The following is a 20,840-nucleotide window of genomic DNA, read 5'->3' as shown; positions in this document are numbered from 1 at the left end:
TAACTAAGTACTACATTAGTTACCTAAAAGACAAGTCCTAAAACAAAGAGTGTCTGTAAATATCAGGATGTCATTCCATGCCTAGAAAACTCCTACTGAACAATTGGTCTGCCCAGTAAATACCCCGCACTGATGTACACGGAAAGGTCAGCACCAGATCTGCAGATGGCTTCTACACAAGTTGGTCTGCTCAGGCCGGGGAGTGAAACTGTGTCTTATAATGCCAGGTGATGCTCTTCCAGAATCAGAACTTTCCACTGATTCTTTCACAAAACGATGGTACAGCATATGCCATGTTGAAATCTTGATTTTCCTGGCAACTTAGAAACTTAAAAGTAGTTAATAGGTGAAGTATCATACAAGTTAACAAACAACTTGGGTACCACGCCAAGAGAAAATATCTGTAGAAGAGAGTGACCTATGCAGATAAAGAAGGTGAGACAGTCCCAAAGCTGAACCCTTGACTGGGCTGGTCCACCTCTAAATGTGCAGTGCTATGGGGGAGTGTGCCAGCTTGCACGGCTGCATCAGTAGGAGGGGAAGTCGGGGAACCACGCTACATCGTAAAGGGTAGTGAAACCAATTACATGTGTGAGCTGAGTTTCTTGAGCTAGAAGAATCTATAGCCAAAAGAAAAGGAACTGAGAAAGGAAATCAGCTTTTAAGGAACCTGCTAGGATTATCATTTCATAATTACAATTATTTGTAATATTTTTATAAAGGAAACAGTTAGTTGTTGTTTTACAGGCAGCATAGGTCAAATTCTGAGCCTTGCTATAACATAGCTCAGCAATAATCTCTTGTAGTAACAGTTTTTCAGTACTAAATTCAGATATTATCAATGGTGTTGAAAAATGAAAAAAAAGAGATGAAACAACTGCAAGACCAGAGAAGGACAGGGAAGAAGCAAACAAGCAAACTTTTAAAGCACTAACATATCCTTTGTGTTACCAGATGCAGAACAGATAACCATCACAAAAAATAAAAAGCAATGGACATACAACTAGATGTATTTTTTCCCAGGGAAATACGCAATGTACATTCACTTTGCCTATGGCTGAGCCTGCCCAGGCCTTCTGGGTCCCTGCTACGGCATCATTGCTGGAGATTACTCTGCAACAATTTCAGGCTGGTGTTTCTGCATGTGAGCACCCATAAGCCACTTCAGCACAAAGTCAATCAGCTTAGCTTAGACCTCTGATACCATAAACCAACTTTGACCAGCTAAGAGGAGAGGGAGGCAGGTGCCACCAGCAGGCCAGGCAGCAGAAGCAGCTACAGACAGGAAGATTTTCAGCTGCTTCACTTTGATCCAGAAGAATGAAATTGCCCATGCTCAGGGAAGACACTCACAAATCCAACCCAAGTATTCACCGCACTCACTGAAAGTTAATAAAAATTCTATTCCTACAGCAGGATTTCTCTATAAATTAAAAGAGGTCTTCCCTCTTCCCGACTTCAGGCTAAAATTCAGGAACGAATGCACTGAGTCTGCACTGGCCCAATATGTTTTCTCTAACAGTGGCCACTAGTACCTAGTGAAGGACAAAGGACAGAGATAAGTATGCACTGTACCTTCAGAGACAAGTTATTTCTCAGCTGTGGACCTTTTGTTACTGATTGTACTTTTATTAATGACTGCAGACAAACTCAGCACCTCTGCTTAGGGAAGAAGCAAGTAAAGTCTGCCAGCCAAGTAGTTCACAATGCCTTGAAAACTTATACAGAAGTGATGAGTACCAGAAATAACTATATTCTGATGCATTAGTGTATTTCCCTTCCTTATCACCTACCTGGAGCTGCCTCACCTTCATTTATTCCTTGTCCAAGATTCCAAACCATGCAGTCTGGACCCCTCCAGCTGCTGCCCACTAAGCACCCCCACCTTGTTCTTGCTGCAGGCAAAGTCCTCTGCCTCTCCAGCTCCTGACCTCAGTCTCATCAAGTCTCTTTCTTTGGCATCAGAGCGCCGTGGTTCCTTGATTTCAACATGCTTGGATTATGACATTTGACCCCAGACCATTTCCTAGCATAAGTAACATGTAAGAGAAAGTTATTTTATTTAACAAATATAAACAAATTATCTGAAGTGACACTTCAAACACCTGTAGCAGTAACGGTGAACCGGCATGCCCCAAATGCTCTCCCAGTTCTGCAGAAAACTATCATCCAGAAAGACAGAGCGAGAGCCAAGAACCAAACACAGAGTTCAGGAATACTACATCCAATACCAAATATAAAAAGAGGCTGAACTAGTTAGATCATTCCTCAAAGAGCAGCAGCAGGCTTGAGACACAAGAGCTACGCTGAAAGTAAAACAGAGGCAACATATTGAACACTAAACGGGATGGAGGGTACTAAGCAACTAGTTGAGAAAGTACAAGGTAGCACGGAATAAGGAACTAGGTGACATTAGACTGGAATATTCTGAGGGCAGTTGAGGTCAATCAACAGCGACATCACACATGACAATTTGGCAGTCTTTCTGGAAGACGTTCCAAATGATTGTCATCACTGTTTCAGCCATCAGTTAATTTTTTCTTCTTTGGTTTGGCACCTCGCTGAAGGCTGTAGGAATAAGCCAAATCACTAACAGTTATTTTTGATAGGCTGATACAGAATAAACAGAGAAAAGAACATTTCTACAAAATGTAGTCCCCCAATATCACAGCTGTATGATTAAAAAAATGGCTAACATATGCATACAGTCTATTAAAATGCACATAATTTATTTGACTCAAAATGAAAACATATCTAACAAGTAATTCCATTCATCTGGCCCTTTTTCACCCAGCCTTAAGATATACAAATGCATGCCTTTTCACCAGAACACAGCAGCTGGGAATGAAAAGGAAAGCATTCAAATGATCATTTTCACATCATATTCCATCGTCTTTTCACCAGCTTCTCCCCAGTCTTTCTTTGAGTCCCATTCTGTTACAAGAGAGCTGCTTTTTAGATCAATTCATATTTCCATAATCCACACTGCTGTTTCTCCCTCTCCTCCCCAGGGTGGACTAACCCCTGCATCCAGAACTATGGCTTACAACTGTCATTAAGACCTATAACAATAACAAGATAACAAAAGAGCTGGTAGAGATGAGGCTAGCCAGGACCATATGCTGATCAAGTTCAACATTTTTCACTTAAAAGCTCTATAAAACAAAACTGCCACAACCCTGAAAACAAGCAGACTTGATGTTGCCACCTGTCCTCAAAATTTCAAGAAAGTGTCAAGTTTTCAGCACTGGGCTTTTATGATTTTAAACACAAAAGTCTCAAAATAAAGATCTATTCTGTCTCTGTTGGGATTAATTAAAAAAAAAAAAATTGAGAGCACATCTTGGAATATTTACATCCCAAATGATGTCAGGGTCTCGGTGATCCTGGGTGTTCCCAGCATGTCTAGGTGGGCAGTTATGTCACGGAATATTTATCAGGACAGACAGATCTTTTCTGTCCACGCAGTGCAGTTCGCAGCTATGAACGCACCCCTGAAAGTTCTTCTGCCGATCGTCTATCAGCTGTGATTTGCATAGAGAGAAAGCATTGCTGCCTTACACACACGGTGCTCTTCAAGAAAACCGGTATGTATCTCAAACACAAAGTGTCAGGAAGTCATAGGAAACCGTCTTAACCTGATAAAGCTTATTTGCAATGCACAAAGTTGCCATCAGCCCAGCTGGGTTAATTGTCTTCCTCAAAGTTACACAGGGATTCAAGTTCCAAAATATCCTTAAACTAAACAGTAATGTGTAACTTTTAGACAGAAATACTTTTGAAAATTTGTAATCACATTAGATTATATACTAATCAGACTTACTAATACACAAGTAACAAAATCCCAACATCCTTTTTAAGATTTACTGATAAACACAAAAGCACCAAAGCAAGCACCTATCTAGTTAACATAAACATTTGAAACATGTATTTAGTGCCTCATCAGAATAAAAGAACAAAGCCATCGACTGCAGAAAGCTGGTGAGACGCATCCCCTAACAGCATGCCTGCAGCCTTGAAAAGAGTGTAAACAGTCTCGTACCTCCTGGGTTCCTGCTGCTCTCGTAGGAGAGCACAGAGGAACACAAAATCATCACAACTGGCTTCCACACGTTATTTTGACCCAGACAACAGGCTTTAGCTTGCTTCTTGAAATTATTTTTTTCTTAAATAAAACTTGTGCTATTATTTAAATCTTTAAAAAAAAGAATATAATCTCTTTCATATTGACCTCATTTATATAATTGCTGCCACGATCCATGCAATTAAATATTCCACCCTGCAGGAAACTGAGCACTTGGGCTCCAATGAGACATCAATTTAAGCCAGGCTTACCTTTCAATAGTTAATACATACATTGATAGTAAAGTGTGAGATTAGCGCTTTGCTGAGGGAAGACTAATGTATTAGAACTTCATAGGATTTATCCCTTAAGCAACTGATGTTTACACACATGCACCTGTATCTATGTATTTTTATATATACATGCATTTTTGCATGAATCTGATAGATTTGCATGTATAATATCAGGCTTTAGCAGCTGGGTCACTACAAGATAAGGAGTAAGGTTTATTCACAATTCATTGCGACTTTTGCATAATGTGATACATGAAAAATAAAACCCAGATGTTATAAAATATGAGATGTCAATACAAAAGGTGTTACAGTAACATCATAGAAAACAATAGAGATTCCTCACATGGGATGTCACATCCCTGACTGGTTACTCATCTGCAGGGTTTGGGAAAAGCCTAACATGAAAAAGCAGATTTAATCTGCTTGTCTTAGAAAGCAGAGAGCAAGAGATCGGACAACACAACTAACATCTAATGCAGAGTCTCAATTCTTTCTTAATCTTCATCAGCGTCTTCAGTCAACAGCCCCTTGTCATATTTCATACCACTAGAGTGGCTTCTGGTAAGCCCATCTCCTGCCATATTAACTATTTGTATCATCTTTCTGGTGGGATGGTTTTTCACCTGCAGGGAAGTGGCAGACTAAAGAAAGAAATTATGGGATTGGAAGGGAGACGAGTAAGAACTATCCAATGGATCGGGTTTTCTACACACCACATACCCTGGGACTCATTGCAGATGGAAACCACTTTGGGCCAATAAGCAGTCGGACTAAAAAGCAACTGAATTCTTACACAGCTAAAAATAAGATCCAAAATAGTTGTAATTACTAACTTTGTAAGAAATGTTAGACTTCACATGCCTCAAAGGTTAAGACAACACAGAAAGCAGCACTGCCTCCAGCAGAGCCGCTAACACCTTCGGGCGCTATCGGGACTGTCCTCTTGTCCTCGCTGGTGCCAAGGCCACTCCTTTCCCTGGAATGCTCCAACCCAACAGAGTTCCTGGAAGCTTGAGTGTCTTTAGATAAAGAGTAGCTACAGTGCTCAGATTAGTCAGAACTTTTCAATATTATCAAACTCATGTTTATAGCATCAATGTCAGTACAACAGTAAATTGTAACTCCACAATGTTTCAAACTGATTAGTTCTTTTGGCTTTTGGGGTACTTTTTAATTAAAATTTTCTTTAAAATGGTAGTGTGGTTCTTTGTACTTAGAATTCTACCCGACATGAGTTCATTGTTTAATTGATAGTTTTGAGAGTCACTAAAAAGTTAATTACTTCCACCATCAAAAAAACCCAATAACCCCCTCACAACAAAAACAACTTTCTGAAATGCTCCTGGCAGAGAGGAGTATTTTTAATTTCCTGCCTTGAAGCATTACTTTTTTTTTTTCCTTTCCCCATTCTGTGTTTTTCCTTTTTCCTTCTTATTCTGGCATCTGAAGAATTACCAGATAGAAAAATAAGTGGTTTCCCTGCAGTCTTGGCAGATAAGAAAATCAACAATGAATCTTGAAAATTCTTTTCTGGTACCAAAACTGTGCCTTAGTATTTCCTTTACTTAATGGACTGCGTGTGAGTAAGTGATTATGATGAATCACTAATCTTTTCTTTTTCCTGATCATCTGTAGTTTCTACATCCCATCCAAAACAGATGGAAAGTTTTGCAAAATAAGATTTTGGAAAGTCGACATTTGGGGGGCAGGGGGGGAGAGAGAGCGCAAAAGAATACGGCCCAGCAGAAAAGCAAATGGCAGGCCACAAGAATAAGAGAGAGGATTAGGGATGAGTAAGCATTGGGAAGTTCAGGCATATTGAGAGGACGGATGTGACAAAGAGGAGGAATGTATCAAAATGGCTCAGACAAGGTTTTTTTGCATTACGAAAGCAACAAAAACGTGACATGATAAACTGTAGAAAAATTCAGGAAGAGAGGAAAATATTTTGCCCACTGTTATCACATCACTGTGCAAACAGACAGCCCTTAGATTTTAGGAAAGATGATTCTTTGGGATACATCCAAAAACTAACTCACACATTTTACATTTAAAATAGAAATGACTGGGAAAAAAGAGGGAGAATATTCTTTTTCTTTTTTTTCTTTTTTTTTTTTTTTTTTAATTAATATTCTCCCCACAAACTTTCATTGAAATTAGCCTTGATAGTTTTAGCAAGATCTCATCTAAAAAAAAAATAAATAAAATCTGGTAGATATTCAGGTCTCCATTCCAAATGTACTGAGTTCAACATGCACACACACGTGCGCACAGAAGGCTTCTGCTGATTTCACTCGACTGCTTGGCTCAGGGGTTTGCTACAGTAGCCGCTATATATTCTGTTCAAATCCAGTGGTTCTACTCGGAAAATTTCCCTTGCAAGGATGAGGATTAAAAGATACTGTGTTCCAGGAACACAAGTAATTTACCTGAAACACTAGATTCCCTACACTGCTGAGAAACAACGTGCAGGCGTGGGGTTTTCAGAGCCCAAAGGCAGAGAGCTGCCTGAGGACTCTGGGTTTTATGGATGACTATTGCATCTTTGTATGATTCCCCTCCAGTCTTTAGTGGGCTTCATCTTCTAATCATTTTCTACACCAGCTGTTCTTTGAATAACCTTCGACTTACTGAATAAGCTCCCATTTTTCTTCATACATAATTTCTCTTTTTTTCTTTTCTTTTTTTAAGATCAAGTCTTTCTTAGGGAAAAGAAAAAGAACAAGAACAAAACAAACTAGAAAAAAAGAATTTAAATGACAATGAAGATGATCATTCTGCAGCCAGGAAAATTATCTGGATGTCTAGCTAAGAACTTATAACAGCACACTTTGCTCATGTACCATTTATCACCATCTTATAAGCTGCACGTGTTTCAGACTGATGCTATTCCCTAACCAGACATCCTACCTTCTATGTTTGTATATTTATTCCTTTCATCATGAATCATCTTATAGCTGTCTTTATAGAATCTTGTATTATTGATTTAAAAAAAAAAAAATCAACAATTTATCAAGATATACCATACAAAAATATTTCCAGATCATCCATTGTGGTGATATTACCAATGAAGAATATCTTTGACTCAGTATCAGTCTAAAAAGAGGAGCAAAGAGAGACACTGAGTCAGAGATATTTATTCTATTTACTGGGCTTTTTATGTATTTTTCCTCATGAAAATAAAAATATTTCCACAGAAGAAACTCATCTGAAAGTTGCTGAAATAATAAAATTTAGTAGTTTCATTAAATTTTAATATTAATAACTTTAATAAAACAGTCCGGGGAGGGGGGAAAAGACACAGCACACTAATTAATAACTTTGCTATCACTACAAACAGTGAAATAATCCATGCGTCCTGTATGTACAAACTTTCCTTTGAGGATTAATTAGAGACAGAAACTAGGATTTTCACGCTTTCAAAATCAGTAAGTTTAGATCATTGTCTCTTGTAAGGGTCTGAGGACTTTTTTTTTTTTTCCTGCAAGCAACTAACTAGAGTATCTCTAAAATATTATTAAATAAATATATAAAATTTTGCATTGCAAAGGATTAAAGGAACGGGATACGCACAGGTTCTGCCATTAAAACAACATACTTCAACTTTTTCATTCTGGTGGTTTTTGTTAACACAATTTATAGCATCAATGTTTGGCAAAGTTTTGTTGATAATTTTTCCACATTTTCAATCCTATAACAGATAAAACCCCAACAGTTCCAATAGAAATAGCTCATAAAATACTCTGTATTAAAAATAAGGTGATACAGAGAATTAGTATGAAACACAGCGCTCTACAACTACTATTGCATATTCCTGTCACAAACGCATTCTAATCACCAAGCCACCAGTTGGGTGAAGACTTCCTCACCGCCATCATTAGCATCTGCCTCTCTACAGCTGAATAGGAGAGCTTTTTTATTATTATTCTAACATAAAAAAAAGTTCAATCTCATGTTCCCAACCTGGTCTCCAAAGTCCTCCGGGAACTTCCACAGTACCACCGGATCTGTAAATAATTGACAGACAGCATTAATCAGAGGCAAAGGAACAGAGTATTACAGTCAGAGTACATTAATATTAAAGAGAGGGTCAGCTTAGCGTCAAGCTTTGAGGCAAGTGCAAAAATGTATCTAAAAACTAAGGAAGATACTGGATTATTAAAAAGACATTCATATTTATGAAACTATATGTTTATTGTTTTACACACAGTACCAAACTATTATCATATTCAACTCGTTCTTTTTAACCTGAGTTCTTCATGTTTCTAAGCACATGATCAATTTTCACATTTTAATTTAATGAAGAAATAAAGTGATATAAAACCTCTTTCCGTCCAAGGGAAGTTAAAAAAAAAAATATGTAAAATGGTAAGAAGGAGAAAACAAAGCCCGCTATGAGGTAGGAAAGTGCAATTTTTGCAATTTTAAAGATAGGACCAATATTACCAGTACTCTCAAGAAAGAGTTTAGAAGAACTAGCACATTTGAATATTCAGAGCCACTCGAAAATCAGCATTTCAATAATATCTTAAAGCTTTCACTAAGCTGTTATAAACCGTTAATTACCAAAATAATCAGTGTTACTTAGGCTATATACAAGCCTACAGTTAACATTATTTTGAAGACATCTAACACAACGACCTGAACCATAACCTTTCAACAAAAACCGAATTATGCTCTTCATCCCCCCGAAGCTTTTAATCTCCTGCAATACAAAACCTTCCCGAGGTGCTACTGTTAAACTATCGCAAACACCCACGAAGCTTCACAGGACTTCTATACAACAGATTAGCAGCAGCATTTGTCCATGTGCTAAAAGTGAAATTACCCATCTTCCTGCAAGGGAGACCCAGGTCGGTGCCCAAGCCCGGGCTAGAGGGAGAGCTCGTGTCCTAGCCATCGTCAGGCAGATCCTCCCGCCACTGGCCACGCGGCCAACGACAGCTCAGGGTGCCAGAGGGCAGCAAAGCCAACGGAGACGCCCGCCGGTAAGCGCCAGGGACACTGCCGGGCGAGAATTGCAACCTCTTGGCTACTGTGGGAGCTGCTGGGATTCCTGTCTTCTCAGGAGCCAGGATCTGGGAAACGTACTCGGATTTCCACTGCAGTCTCTAACGCTGCACTGTCTCATAAATCAGAAATTTCCTTCTTACTGCTATGTTTTACATCAGAACTGGAGGGTTCTTCACTTTTGGCAAAGTATGGAGGTTTCCACTCTTCTTCATCCTCCACGTATGTTTGCTGCTGCAAACTGAAGCTTTAATGGAAGGGAAACACCTTTGTTGATATTTTCATTCCCAGTTGCTGATTGCAAGTCCTACTATTCAGCACGCAGCTGCTGCGCCCGCTTTTGCCACTGGCACACTCAGAAGGAGCTGGAGGCTGAAGCCAGCACTCCTCCTTCAGCCTGGGCCAGCCGTTAAACCAACAATGGAACATACATTTTGAACGTGTTGCAAAATTTGACTTGTCAATCAACTCAACCTAATCTAGACCTAATTTTCATCTAATTCAAATCCAATTGAGATTTTAGACAAAAATGTGGCCATTTGACTCTTCTCATTGGACAAGCACTTCTTTGCTCCTAAGAACATCTGGGGAGGATTCTGCAGCTATTATTTATGAAAATCTATGTATTTTGCACAAGGAATCTTCCTCCATCTTCTATGGGGAGCAAGAACTTTTGGAGGCAGACATGAAACAAGAGGTAAGATGCTATGTTTATAAAAACATGAGAGCCAATACAATAACTTAAAACAGAGACCTTTCTTGTCATCTGTTTTGTGTGTATTTAAATCACACACACATCTGTGTAATGACCAGATAGAAGAGGAGCTTGAATATCTCAGTGCCTATACTGTAAGAAATCTCTTATTTTTATTCCAATTTAGTACCATGAAAAAAAAAGTAATTATATATCAACAGTGATCTCTGATAAATTCCAGGAGCAGCAAACATGGTAACAGGTACCAAATACTCAATGTTAAGTAATTCATAAATTACTTGCTAAAAATGACTGGAAATTGTGCAGAATCCAAAAAATACCTTAAAAGAGCTTGCAAGTCTAAGGCCATACGTCCACAAACATTTCAAGTATAAATTTCTCTGCAAACGAGCAATCCCACTGCACTCCCACTACCAGCTACTTGGTGATCCTGAACCATCATCTCTCTCCTGCTGGTGCAGACTCTTCCATGGCTACACACTGACCCACACGAGGGAACTGACCAAGATCAAACCGACAGTCTGGAATTTTTCAGGTCAGCATCAACTAGATCAGTTCCCCAAAACCCTTGGGTTTACACCAGAAAAAAAGGAAGAAAAACCAGGGAATGGGGAGTTGTGGTGAGAAGAAAGTGGGACTGCTTCACCCGGCGGCAATCTGGCCTTAAGCATTTGCTACACCTCATGAAATACAAGCTGGTTACTAGCTGCGTCTCGTTCCATTTCTTATGGCCTCTTTCTTGCTCAGAACTTTCCAAGTCTTGTTGTACCATTTATAGTTGTTTCTGTTGCAAAATCCAAGAGTTACTGTCTGCAAAGGGTTGCACGGACCGTCCTGCAGTAAGGCAGGATGACGGAGCATCGCCAGGGAGTAGCGGACTTGGCAAGCTCACCTCTTCTAGCAATGAAATCAGGAAGATTATTTTGGCAGATGTGAAATGCAGTTACGCGAGAAACACTTAGTATATTGAATGCTTTAGCAACCCAGTAACAAAAATCACAGGAGTTTTTTGATACTTTGTAAAATGTTTAATAAGCAAACTTCTAATTGGGAAGGCAATGTAATTTCTTTCTTTCTTTCCCTTTTCTCAGTGGCAGTGTAACCACCAGGCTTCAAAAAAGGAAGCAGATCACGATAGCAAAATCTCCAAGCGTAATTTTAAAAGGTCACAATCAGAGGCAAAGTATAATCTGCAAATCAAGCAAAACTTGGCTCCAGGTAACTTGGGGTTTGGGGTCACAAAACAGGTAATATCTTCACATCGCAGTGACGTGCCAATGGAGCTGAACACTTCACAGCAGCACCCTTTACCTACTGGCAACAAGGTCAGCAACTCCAATAACTTCTTTTGGCGCCCTGATATGCTGACAGATGTAAAACCTGCAACTAGAATTTAGTGTCCTGCTTAGTTTGGTATCTTCTCATAGTACTTTGGTCTCATTTGAAATAATAAAAACAACTCTAAAGTAAACTCCAGTTCACTGAACTACAGGTCTAACAGCATTTATTTTCATAGCATGAAAGGATGCTTATATCATGAGAGAATAATTAAATTCATGTGATCTAAACAGGCAGAATAATGCTCTTAATACTCCTTCATAAAAACAAAAAAGAGCCAACATTTAAAAAAATATTCCTAACTCAACTCAAGAAAAACATTCAGCACTACATTCAGCAAAAATTACACGCCTCCAAGACTTGTCCAACTGCTTTGAGCTGGGTTTTGCAGTTGTTATTACTGGCTTTTAACTGGTTATTTTAGTAGGTACTTGCCATACATTTATTAAGTAAGAAAATCTGATGTGACTTGTGCTTCAAAAAGAAAGGTTACTATACTCCTTCTACGCCTTCACTCTCTGAAACCAAACCCTAACACCTATAAAAAGCCTTGGGATTTTATGATAATTATCCAAGTCAGGGACTGGGCTTTTTTCAAAAGCTTATGTTTGTTTCTGCTTTTGGAGCTAGGCTCAGGCAGCATCTGACACATCTTTGTGGCAACTTCTCACAAGTGCTGCAAAGGAAGAAACAAAAGGGTACTGATTTCGAAATAAAAAGAGAAAGTATAATCCGATTCTGCAACTTTATGCACTTTATCTTCACATTTACAAAGACTGAATTTTCTTTTCCCTGAGGATTACTTTCCAGATACCCCATCTGATCTGGCAATGTTAGGTCAATTTTATGCTGATTTTATGGATGAGAGGATGAGAATCACTGAGAAATAGCTGTTGCTATAGCTGGCTGAGGAACCACTGAGCATCCCCTCGTTTTCTTTTTCTAACAGACTTTTTGGGACAAAAGCTTTGTGCCAATTCTAAGTAAACATAATAGTAAGAGGAAATTGTTAAGCGCACACATAAAATAGTTTGCATCTTGCATGTGTAAATAGATATATGCACGTACAAGCATCACTTCTTCCATATACCTACTGAATCCAGGACAGACATTTCTTACAGAAGTACATGGGAAAGCACGTCCCCCAGGTGTGAATTTCCCACCGCTGTGAGGCTCCAGCTCACGCACACATTGCTAGACACAACCTGTGACATTTGACTTATTTGACTACTTTTGCATCATTTGTGATCATGTAAGTCTGTCTATACATACTGTAAAAGAAAGCTTTTTATAATAAGATTCAGAAAGAACCAGTCAAGACCTTGAGGACCACAAGTGGAAACAGACGCAACTCTTAGTACAAGTCAGAAGAGACCAGCATGGAAAGGTTTGTTGAGGGACCAAAACTTAGGAGTAGAATATACATGATACAAAGAGAAAAGTGAGTCACATACAATGCTTAAAAACAAAAGCACTCAAAATGTTACAATCTAGAGCTGCTCTACAAGAAAAATGCAAGCAAGTATGATACATACGCATATCCTTAAGGTAATTCCTCTCCAAAAATCTATTCCCATAGAGGTAACTTCATAACGCATTTATAGATAGATAGATTTAGGAAAGCCACTTCTAACACTTTTTAACTTCTGTAACAAATCTAAGAAAATATAAAAGCACTATTTCTCAAGACAGTGTAGATTAAAAAATGAAAAGAAAGCTGAGTGGTAACTTTCCCAAAAATTCAGTAGTTAAATATACTCTAAAAATACTCTTCATAATCATTAAGCTTGCAGATTATAAACGTCGCCCAAAAATACAACAGGATAAGCTAATAAGCACACATTCAACTTGGTAATGGAACAGAAATTACAAGCACATGCTGAGAAACATCATCTCAGGTAATTCTCTTGATAGCAACAGAGAATAATTTCAGACAGAAAAACACAGCTAAGGTGAAATGAAACAGATTAATTAAGTAGTCCAATATTCTGCCTGGAGAGGAGGAATCTTCATCCCTGTGGGTCTTACAGAGCAGGATAGACAAAAAGACTGCCAAGCAGAGTTGGTCATGCCTTGGGACAGAGGAATGGACTAGATGACTACTCGGTATCCCTCCAGCAATATTTTCTCCAATGCTGTAAAGATATTCACTGGAAAAAAGCTGTCAGTACAGAGGGGAAAGAAGAGACTGGGGCCAGGAGTTATGGGGGTGGGGAAGAAACACGGAGAGGAAAAGGAAGGCAGCAAAGCAAAGCTTATTGCAGACAGTTCTGCTTTCTGTCTGGAAAAAAAAAAGAAGCTCCAGATTGTTTTTCTTACGTGAACACAAGATTGCAATTAATAAAGCTGAAATGATATACCATTATCTCAGGGAACAGCGTTATAAACACACATTTAAGCAATAAGCAGAATTGATTTTGTTAGAATAAGTAGTTTTCAGCAATAAAAAATTAGTTGTCTAAACCAAGTTTATCATACTACCAGTGTTCAAAGGCAAAAATCTGCTGCATAAAATAATTTGACAGAAACCCACAACAGTAATTATAATGATGCTTTTGTATCAATATAGTATTTTATTACTACAACAGCGATTCAAAAACAAAATAAGAGATGAGCCGCAACGTGCAACCCAAATGTTTTCACAGATGAAATCATCTGATGAAAAAACCAGCATTCACATAAAAAGATTACTTCTTAAAAAAAAAAAAAAAAAAGACTTCTGTATATCATATTAAAATCTGCTTGTTAACAGTTTCATACATGCAGTGCCAGAGGTGCAGTAGGAACGGGAGGCACTGCTGTCAGGAAGATCTGAGCGTGACAGTGGTCTGCAGCTCCAAGGTTTGGGGGATCAAAGTGGAGCACCCGCCAGCAGCTGGAGGAAGTGTACGATGCCGTGGAAAAGCGGGGGAAGAAGGGAGTTACAGTATTTTCCAACCATAGGTAATCAAAAGAAAGAACAAGGACAAAATACATTGAAGCAACTTCATTAAAAAAGTGAAACTAAGGAACACTAGCTAACTTCTCTGGCACTTAATACCTGTCAGATTAAAGACACTATGCAAATGAGGGTGCCACTGTAGAAAATACTTGAAAGTACCCTTTTATGCAAATCATGTAGTTCACATTTTTTTGCCTATCAAAGGTATACCGAAAGAAACTTCTCCAGGATCATGAAGTCTGTTCTTACTACTCCACAGAAAGCTTATTGCAGAATGCAATCACACTCTTAGTCTTTTCATAAAAGCAAAAGAAAATGTATTTACAAAATTGTATCAAATCTTCCCAATCCAGCACCCTCAACTTCTTTACTCACACCTTACCCACTAATGTGCCGTCCTAAATTGCCACCACAGTTTCAAACAGTGGCTACTTCAGCAAATAGCAAATGAACACAAGGCAAAAAACTGCTGCGCCCAAACAGGTACGTTCCCCTGGAGAGCTGACTACTTCCAGCCAAAGACCGGTAATACTGAGCGCTTGGCCACTGACAATTTTAAGAGTTAAACACTGACACTTTATAACCATGTCATTTACGGAAAAATGTTAACGAGTTTCAAGAATCACATTTGCCAACTTTTCCTGCTATATATTAATCCACTGAGATTTTTCTGGGTCTCCAGGTGCTCACACAGCAACTTCAGCAGCACATTTGAGCAAGGTGCTGAACCTGGACTCGCCTTTCCAAATCAGCCCCAGCGTGGCCGCAATGCAGGAGCCTGCTGCCTCCTGCCCCCTTTCCCTTCCCCACACCGGTGGCCTCTGCCTTGTCTTCAACTGATTGCAAAGCTCATAGTCCATCTGGAAAAATTCTTTAGGCAATGAAGGTACCTGACTCTCACTGGCATTGAAGGAGGCATTTGGAATGCGTGACTTTTGACATTTTTCCTTTTAATTTTTCTCACACAAAGTAAAGTGTGAACTAAACGACAACAGCGTCAAACGACAAACCCTAAATACTGACCTTTAAGAAACGGAAAATGGAAAAAAAAAAAATTTTAGTAGCCTGCCTCAGTTACAGTCACAGTAGCTGTCACCTATAAGTCTTCGTGGTTGTACATTTGCAAATCAGAAATGTGATTTTTATATCGGTGCCTTTTCAGTCAGGTTCAGAAACGTAATTACAAAGACAGACTCCTCACAGGTAAGAGCAAAACATCTTCTTCCCACGAGGAAGATTTTCCTAAGGAAACTGCTTTTAACTGTAGCTGAACGTAGCTGGGCAGGCTTTCAAGTAAGCTGAAAACTGTATCATAGTTTACAATAATTTCTGTAGGACTTATGCTTGAAAAATGCCCCAAATTACAAGTAACCGAAATAACTCATGGACTTACCAAGTGGCTCAGAATTTAATTGAATCTTTTTACAGACATGTAACTTACTAAATGGCTTCAGGATGCCAGTGCTCACACCACATTTGTGGAAATTAAGACTTTTGCTCCTAATATATGGGAAAACAAAGAAACAATCCACAACTGTAAGAGTCACTCGTCTTTAAAAAAAAACCACACACACCACATACTTCTCTACTCCACACAAAGACAACTCACATTTGAAGTCAGTGGGTCCAACTCAGTCGCTACTCGCAGCATTACGTCACAGCAGCTCCACAGCTTCTACATGCAGGTCAGTACTACCCCATTAAAGTACCGACAGCTCACGATCTGTACCGAAAGGTGTGAATCTGATGTGCGTACAGCACACTGTAAAGCCACACAATAGATTTACTGATCGCAAAGTTTACCGTAGAATTATTTCCAAGTACTTCTACTTTTAACTTATGTGATAACGGTTCCTCAAAATACTCAGAAAATCAAGGATGTGAAAACAGCGCGTAAATATTGAACTCCAACTAATCACGCACAAGGTTCAGCCTACCACACTGTAGAGATGCGGGGCTTTGTCTGATGGCGCTACAGGTTTGGGACCTGACAGTTGCTCTGATTTTTCCAATTTCCTTGCCTGTAATGCACTCAAACTAGGAATTAAGTACTTTCTTCCTCTTATGAGCAAGTAGATGGTTAAAACTCCTAGCCACAACTTGCCATCTCCTTCAGAGCTACAGGTCAATCCCTTTTAGCCCAAGAATTTGTTACCACTGAAGGACAGAGCAGTAAGTCATTTCAGCTAACTAGGGACAGAAAGAAAGGGTCCTTTTGGCTGCAATGCTATTAGTCATGCTTCAGGATAAAACCTTAATCAGGGTGAGAGTTCATTGCACAGATAGTGCACAGATAAAATGAGTATGTTCAGCCTTCATTTGGTGTCTTTGCAAGATAAGCAGGAGTTTCTTTTACCTGCTAAGTCTTTAGAATGAGCTTGTGAAGTGTGGCAACAGTTGTACGCCTTTTTGGAGCTGCAGCGTTATTTTTAATTTTCCTGGTTTTAACTTGTAATTGTGAGCGAATTACAGCTCACGAAAATGAGGATTTAAGAACCAAGGTAGCAAAAGCACAAGCAAGTGAGCACCATATATGCCTTAAGTCATTGTTAATGTTTGAGGAAGGTTTACAAAACAGAACGCTTCTGCTGTCACTGGATCTCCTGTTCAAAGAAGTTTCAAGGAGACAGGCTGTGCAGTGATCTAATGAAATGAACAATAATGTGTGAAAGAGAATGAACGTAATTGTACGTTACAAAAACGTAGTTTCAAATTCTCCATCCTGCTTTCATTCTCCCATTACAATGAATGTAATTACAACGTTGTCTGTATGAAATTCAAACTTTTCACATTTTGCTTGCTGGCTGTGGCAGGAAGGGATGGACGTAGAGCAGCACTGACAACCAGGACCTGCTGTTTCCTACTCCTCAGAATATCTACGGCACCACAACTGAAACACATCTGACTATGAAAGCTTTAACTACACCAGACAACATTTCATAATTTTATATACATACCAGTCTGCTACAAATTAAATTAAAACAATCATATACATTCTCCGTTACACAAAGCTCTAAAACCAAAACAATCACCTTGATTAGCCATACCCCATCTATATAGTTTGCTATATGTGTAGACAGTTCACAGATTTAAAATAATTTTAAAATCTGTTAAAAATATGTATTTTCTAGCCTATTCTGAATCAGTGTTCATTTTTATCTTAGTTGTTCATGATATATCAAACCAGAATAGAGATGAAGGAGCACTGATCAATAAGCACAAATCTTTTTTTGTCTTTGCTTTCCATCTTATACCAAATCCATTTTAATACCATTGGGGAGGGGAAATAAACTCATCAGTCACCTGATGGAGTAATTCAAAACTTAACCAAACAGGGCTAATGGGTGAGAATTGAATTGAAAACACCTTGACAAAGAAAGCAATTTCTTTTCTTCGCACTCCTCAGAAGCTGTGGGTGATCACTGTAATCGAACCATCAACAGCGAGGGGCCATCTGTCCCAAGGGCCCTCCACGTGAGCACGAATCAACAACAAAAAAATTTGAGAGGCTGGCCCACATGCATTCAGTCCCGATTTGTCTATGACAGGCAGCACGCAGCTGAAAATCAATGTTTTGACATTTTTCACATACCAATCCTTAAAAGTCAACACCAAACTTTTGATAAGAAGAAAACGCAAGAGTAGGTTAAGAGATTGCTTACAGAAAGACCAGTGTTATTCCAACAGCTAATAAATCTCTAATCAGCTGAGATTCTCACTCTTATCATGAAGCACTCACGTTTCAGTATCCAGTAGCCATGTTTGGGACAAAAAGAGTACATAAAACAACCTTTACACTAGCATTGATGTTACGAGTCCCCTCTAGCAGTACTCTGTGCAGCCACTGAAGACATTCTAGTCATTCACCAAACCGCTTACACTCAATTCCCAAACCTCAGTGGCTTTTATCCACAGAAAACAAAGAAAACATTAACAACGGGTCTCCCAGAAGTTTCCGAGCCAGTGACCGCATACAATGCATGCTGAGAGCAAGGGGCTCAGGCTGACCCAGCGGAGCCACCGTGGCTTTGGCACCTGACGTCCCAGGGAACAGAGACCCCTCTGACCCCTGCCAAGGACCTCCCAGGACAGGAGCACAGGCTCCACAGCACATCTCTCCCAGGGATGCTCCCAAACTGGGCACTTCTCCCTGGCCAAGCCTTTCAAAGGGGAACAACGCACACAGCGGAAGGTTAATCCCATTTATTTCTTTGGTGTTTTCCTACTGGAAAATATATTGATCTTTTAGTAAAACAAACTCTGACATAGCTGCACCTTTCTAACTGCTTCAAAGCTCTGAAGAATCACAAAGTAGTTAGAGAGGGCAGCAAGAAAAAAATTATATTCTTTTTTTTGTTCAGTTTCATTAACAGTATTTGTCCCTCTCTGCTTCAGCAGAGCTGGAACACGGACCCAGCCAGAAGTGCAACGCGCCAGGAATTAAAAAAGACACGCTCTGATTTTCAGTCTTGCCAGTTACCTGCTGCACGACCAAGTCAGTCATTCCAGGTTTCCAAATATCATGAGATCTTAGAACAATTAATTATTTTTGATCCAGAAGAACACTTACATGCATAAAAGAAGGACATTTCCAGGCAAGACCAGGGTTAGTTTTTTCAAAGTACAGGTCACACGTACACATAAGACAAGTAAAAGCTAGTCAAAGGGTTATCTCACAGGTGTTTACAGCTACTCAGGTCAAAATTCCCAATTATTTGCCAGACTGGGGTCAGTAAAACAGGGGATGTAAACAGCACCCCAATATACGTAAAGGAGCTGTAACCAGAATGGTATTGTGTCTTGCTGCCCTACAGACAGGAGATCTGGGTTCCAGTCTCCGTGGGTTACTAACCCCAAAGCACATTCCATAATCAGGAAACTCTCAAAGACATTTGTTGATATCGTGTACTTCAGTGATAAAACAGAAGAATTACGTTTCTCTACTGATTTCTAAAGCACTATTTATTCAGAACAGCAAAGTAGGATGGTGGTGTAGATGCACGATTTCAATTTACATCCCATTACAAAGTAACCGTGATGTAGTTAGAGTGCAAACTATTTTATCTTATGAAACCTCAATGCCTGATGCCTGCTTCATCCAGTGGCATCTCAAATAAATCGTGCACAAAATAGTGAGAATTAGTTTAACAGTGTGACAATAGCAGACAATATATTTCACCCTAATAGAAAAAGCTAAAGTTCAAAACAACACTCTGCACTCGCATGACCCACGTGGGGTCAGAACTCAACACATCCCTTGTAAGCTGAGCCTTTCCAGAAGGCAAGGTCAGAAGCCTCCTTCTCCCATTTCAGCAGTCAGCATTCAAACTAGCTGTCCTAGAAGTACAAGAATGTATGTCAGAAGCAGTTACACCAATAAAGGCCCCCTGCAAGGTACACAGCTACGCTGCTGGGTGGGAGCCTGACCCAGGTCCGGCTGCCTCACTGATCAGAAAGCCGGGGTACACCAGCCGGGCTGCGGGCTCCGGCTGGTCGGATGTCTGGTCACAGAGGGAAAGAAGTGGCCCCGAGAGCGGTTACTGCCTCTCGGGAGAAAGAAGAGAGGAAACAGACCTGTGCGTGCTCGGAAGAGCAACGGGGTGTTTGGGGATGGGCAGATAAAGACTACAGGAAGGAAGACAGTATGACAGAAAGATGGGCTGTCCATGTGTTTGAACTGAGTATTTCTGCCTCTTAAGTAATGAAGGTCTTCACTTTACTTACCAAGAAGTATTACAGCAGAAAGAAGTGAGATGAGAACAGAGAAACCATGAGTAATGCATGTGTATGCACCAGATATACAACAGTCAAAAATATTAGCAAGGGAAAAAATTATATTATTATTACTGATGCGAAAGAACAAGGAATGACTTATTAATAAATCAACAGCAGCATAATTTAAGATTATGTCTCATCTAAAAACATCGATTTACCAAATAAATCTGATGCTAATATTTCAGAATGTACCTATAAACCTGCACAACAGTAACAGCCGTCAACACACAGAATGCACAAGAAGCTGAAATATATGACACTGCATGTAATATTACATACTATATTACATTAAGCTGTAAAAAATTTTTCATTAAAAGATACCCTCTCAACCACTGCCCTTCTCATTGCACAATTTCCCTGTGTTCAGTAGTTGCATGAAAGGACCAGATGCTATTAGGTCTTCTGCGTGTTGGAACGGCTGTATGATTCTAGCACCCATTTTCTATCTATTTCTCCAACTTCTTCCTTGACACAGATTATTAGGCAAACCTCAGGTTACCAATGAGCTCCACATCACTGACCACTTCTAGTCATTTCACACCTGTGCTCTGTCCTTCCACGTGTTCGCTGTCTCCACCGGTAAGGAACTGCTGCATGGCTGCACGTTCACCACGTGAAGGATGATCTGAACGATCAGTATGGTTTGGTAACAACTTGGTAACAACCTGGAGCTTTCCTCTTTATTTTTTTCCTTTTGTTTCTGAA

At 39.5% G+C, this 20,840-nt stretch overlaps 1 protein-coding gene across 5 annotated transcripts in view; it reads right to left on the bottom strand.

Moving 5' to 3' along the window:
* DENND1B (DENN domain containing 1B) overlaps positions 1–20,840 on the bottom strand; it is a 161,443-nt gene that overhangs the window by 113,446 nt on the left and 27,157 nt on the right. For all 5 annotated transcript variants that reach the window (XR_012836571.1, XM_075760165.1, XM_075760164.1 and 2 more), the window contains exon 3: positions 8,320–8,363. Coding sequence is in view for 4 of the 5 variants with exons in the window: in XM_075760165.1 (XP_075616280.1) it covers positions 8,320–8,363 (44 nt within the window). In the remaining variant the exon portion in view is untranslated. The remainder of the gene's footprint in view (positions 1–8,319; positions 8,364–20,840) is intronic.

The sequence above is a fragment of the Balearica regulorum genome, chromosome 8, assembly GCF_011004875.1.
Source record: "Balearica regulorum gibbericeps isolate bBalReg1 chromosome 8, bBalReg1.pri, whole genome shotgun sequence".
Classification (NCBI taxonomy): domain Eukaryota; kingdom Metazoa; phylum Chordata; class Aves; order Gruiformes; family Gruidae; genus Balearica; species Balearica regulorum.
This window is presented reverse-complemented; position numbering and strand designations above follow the sequence as displayed.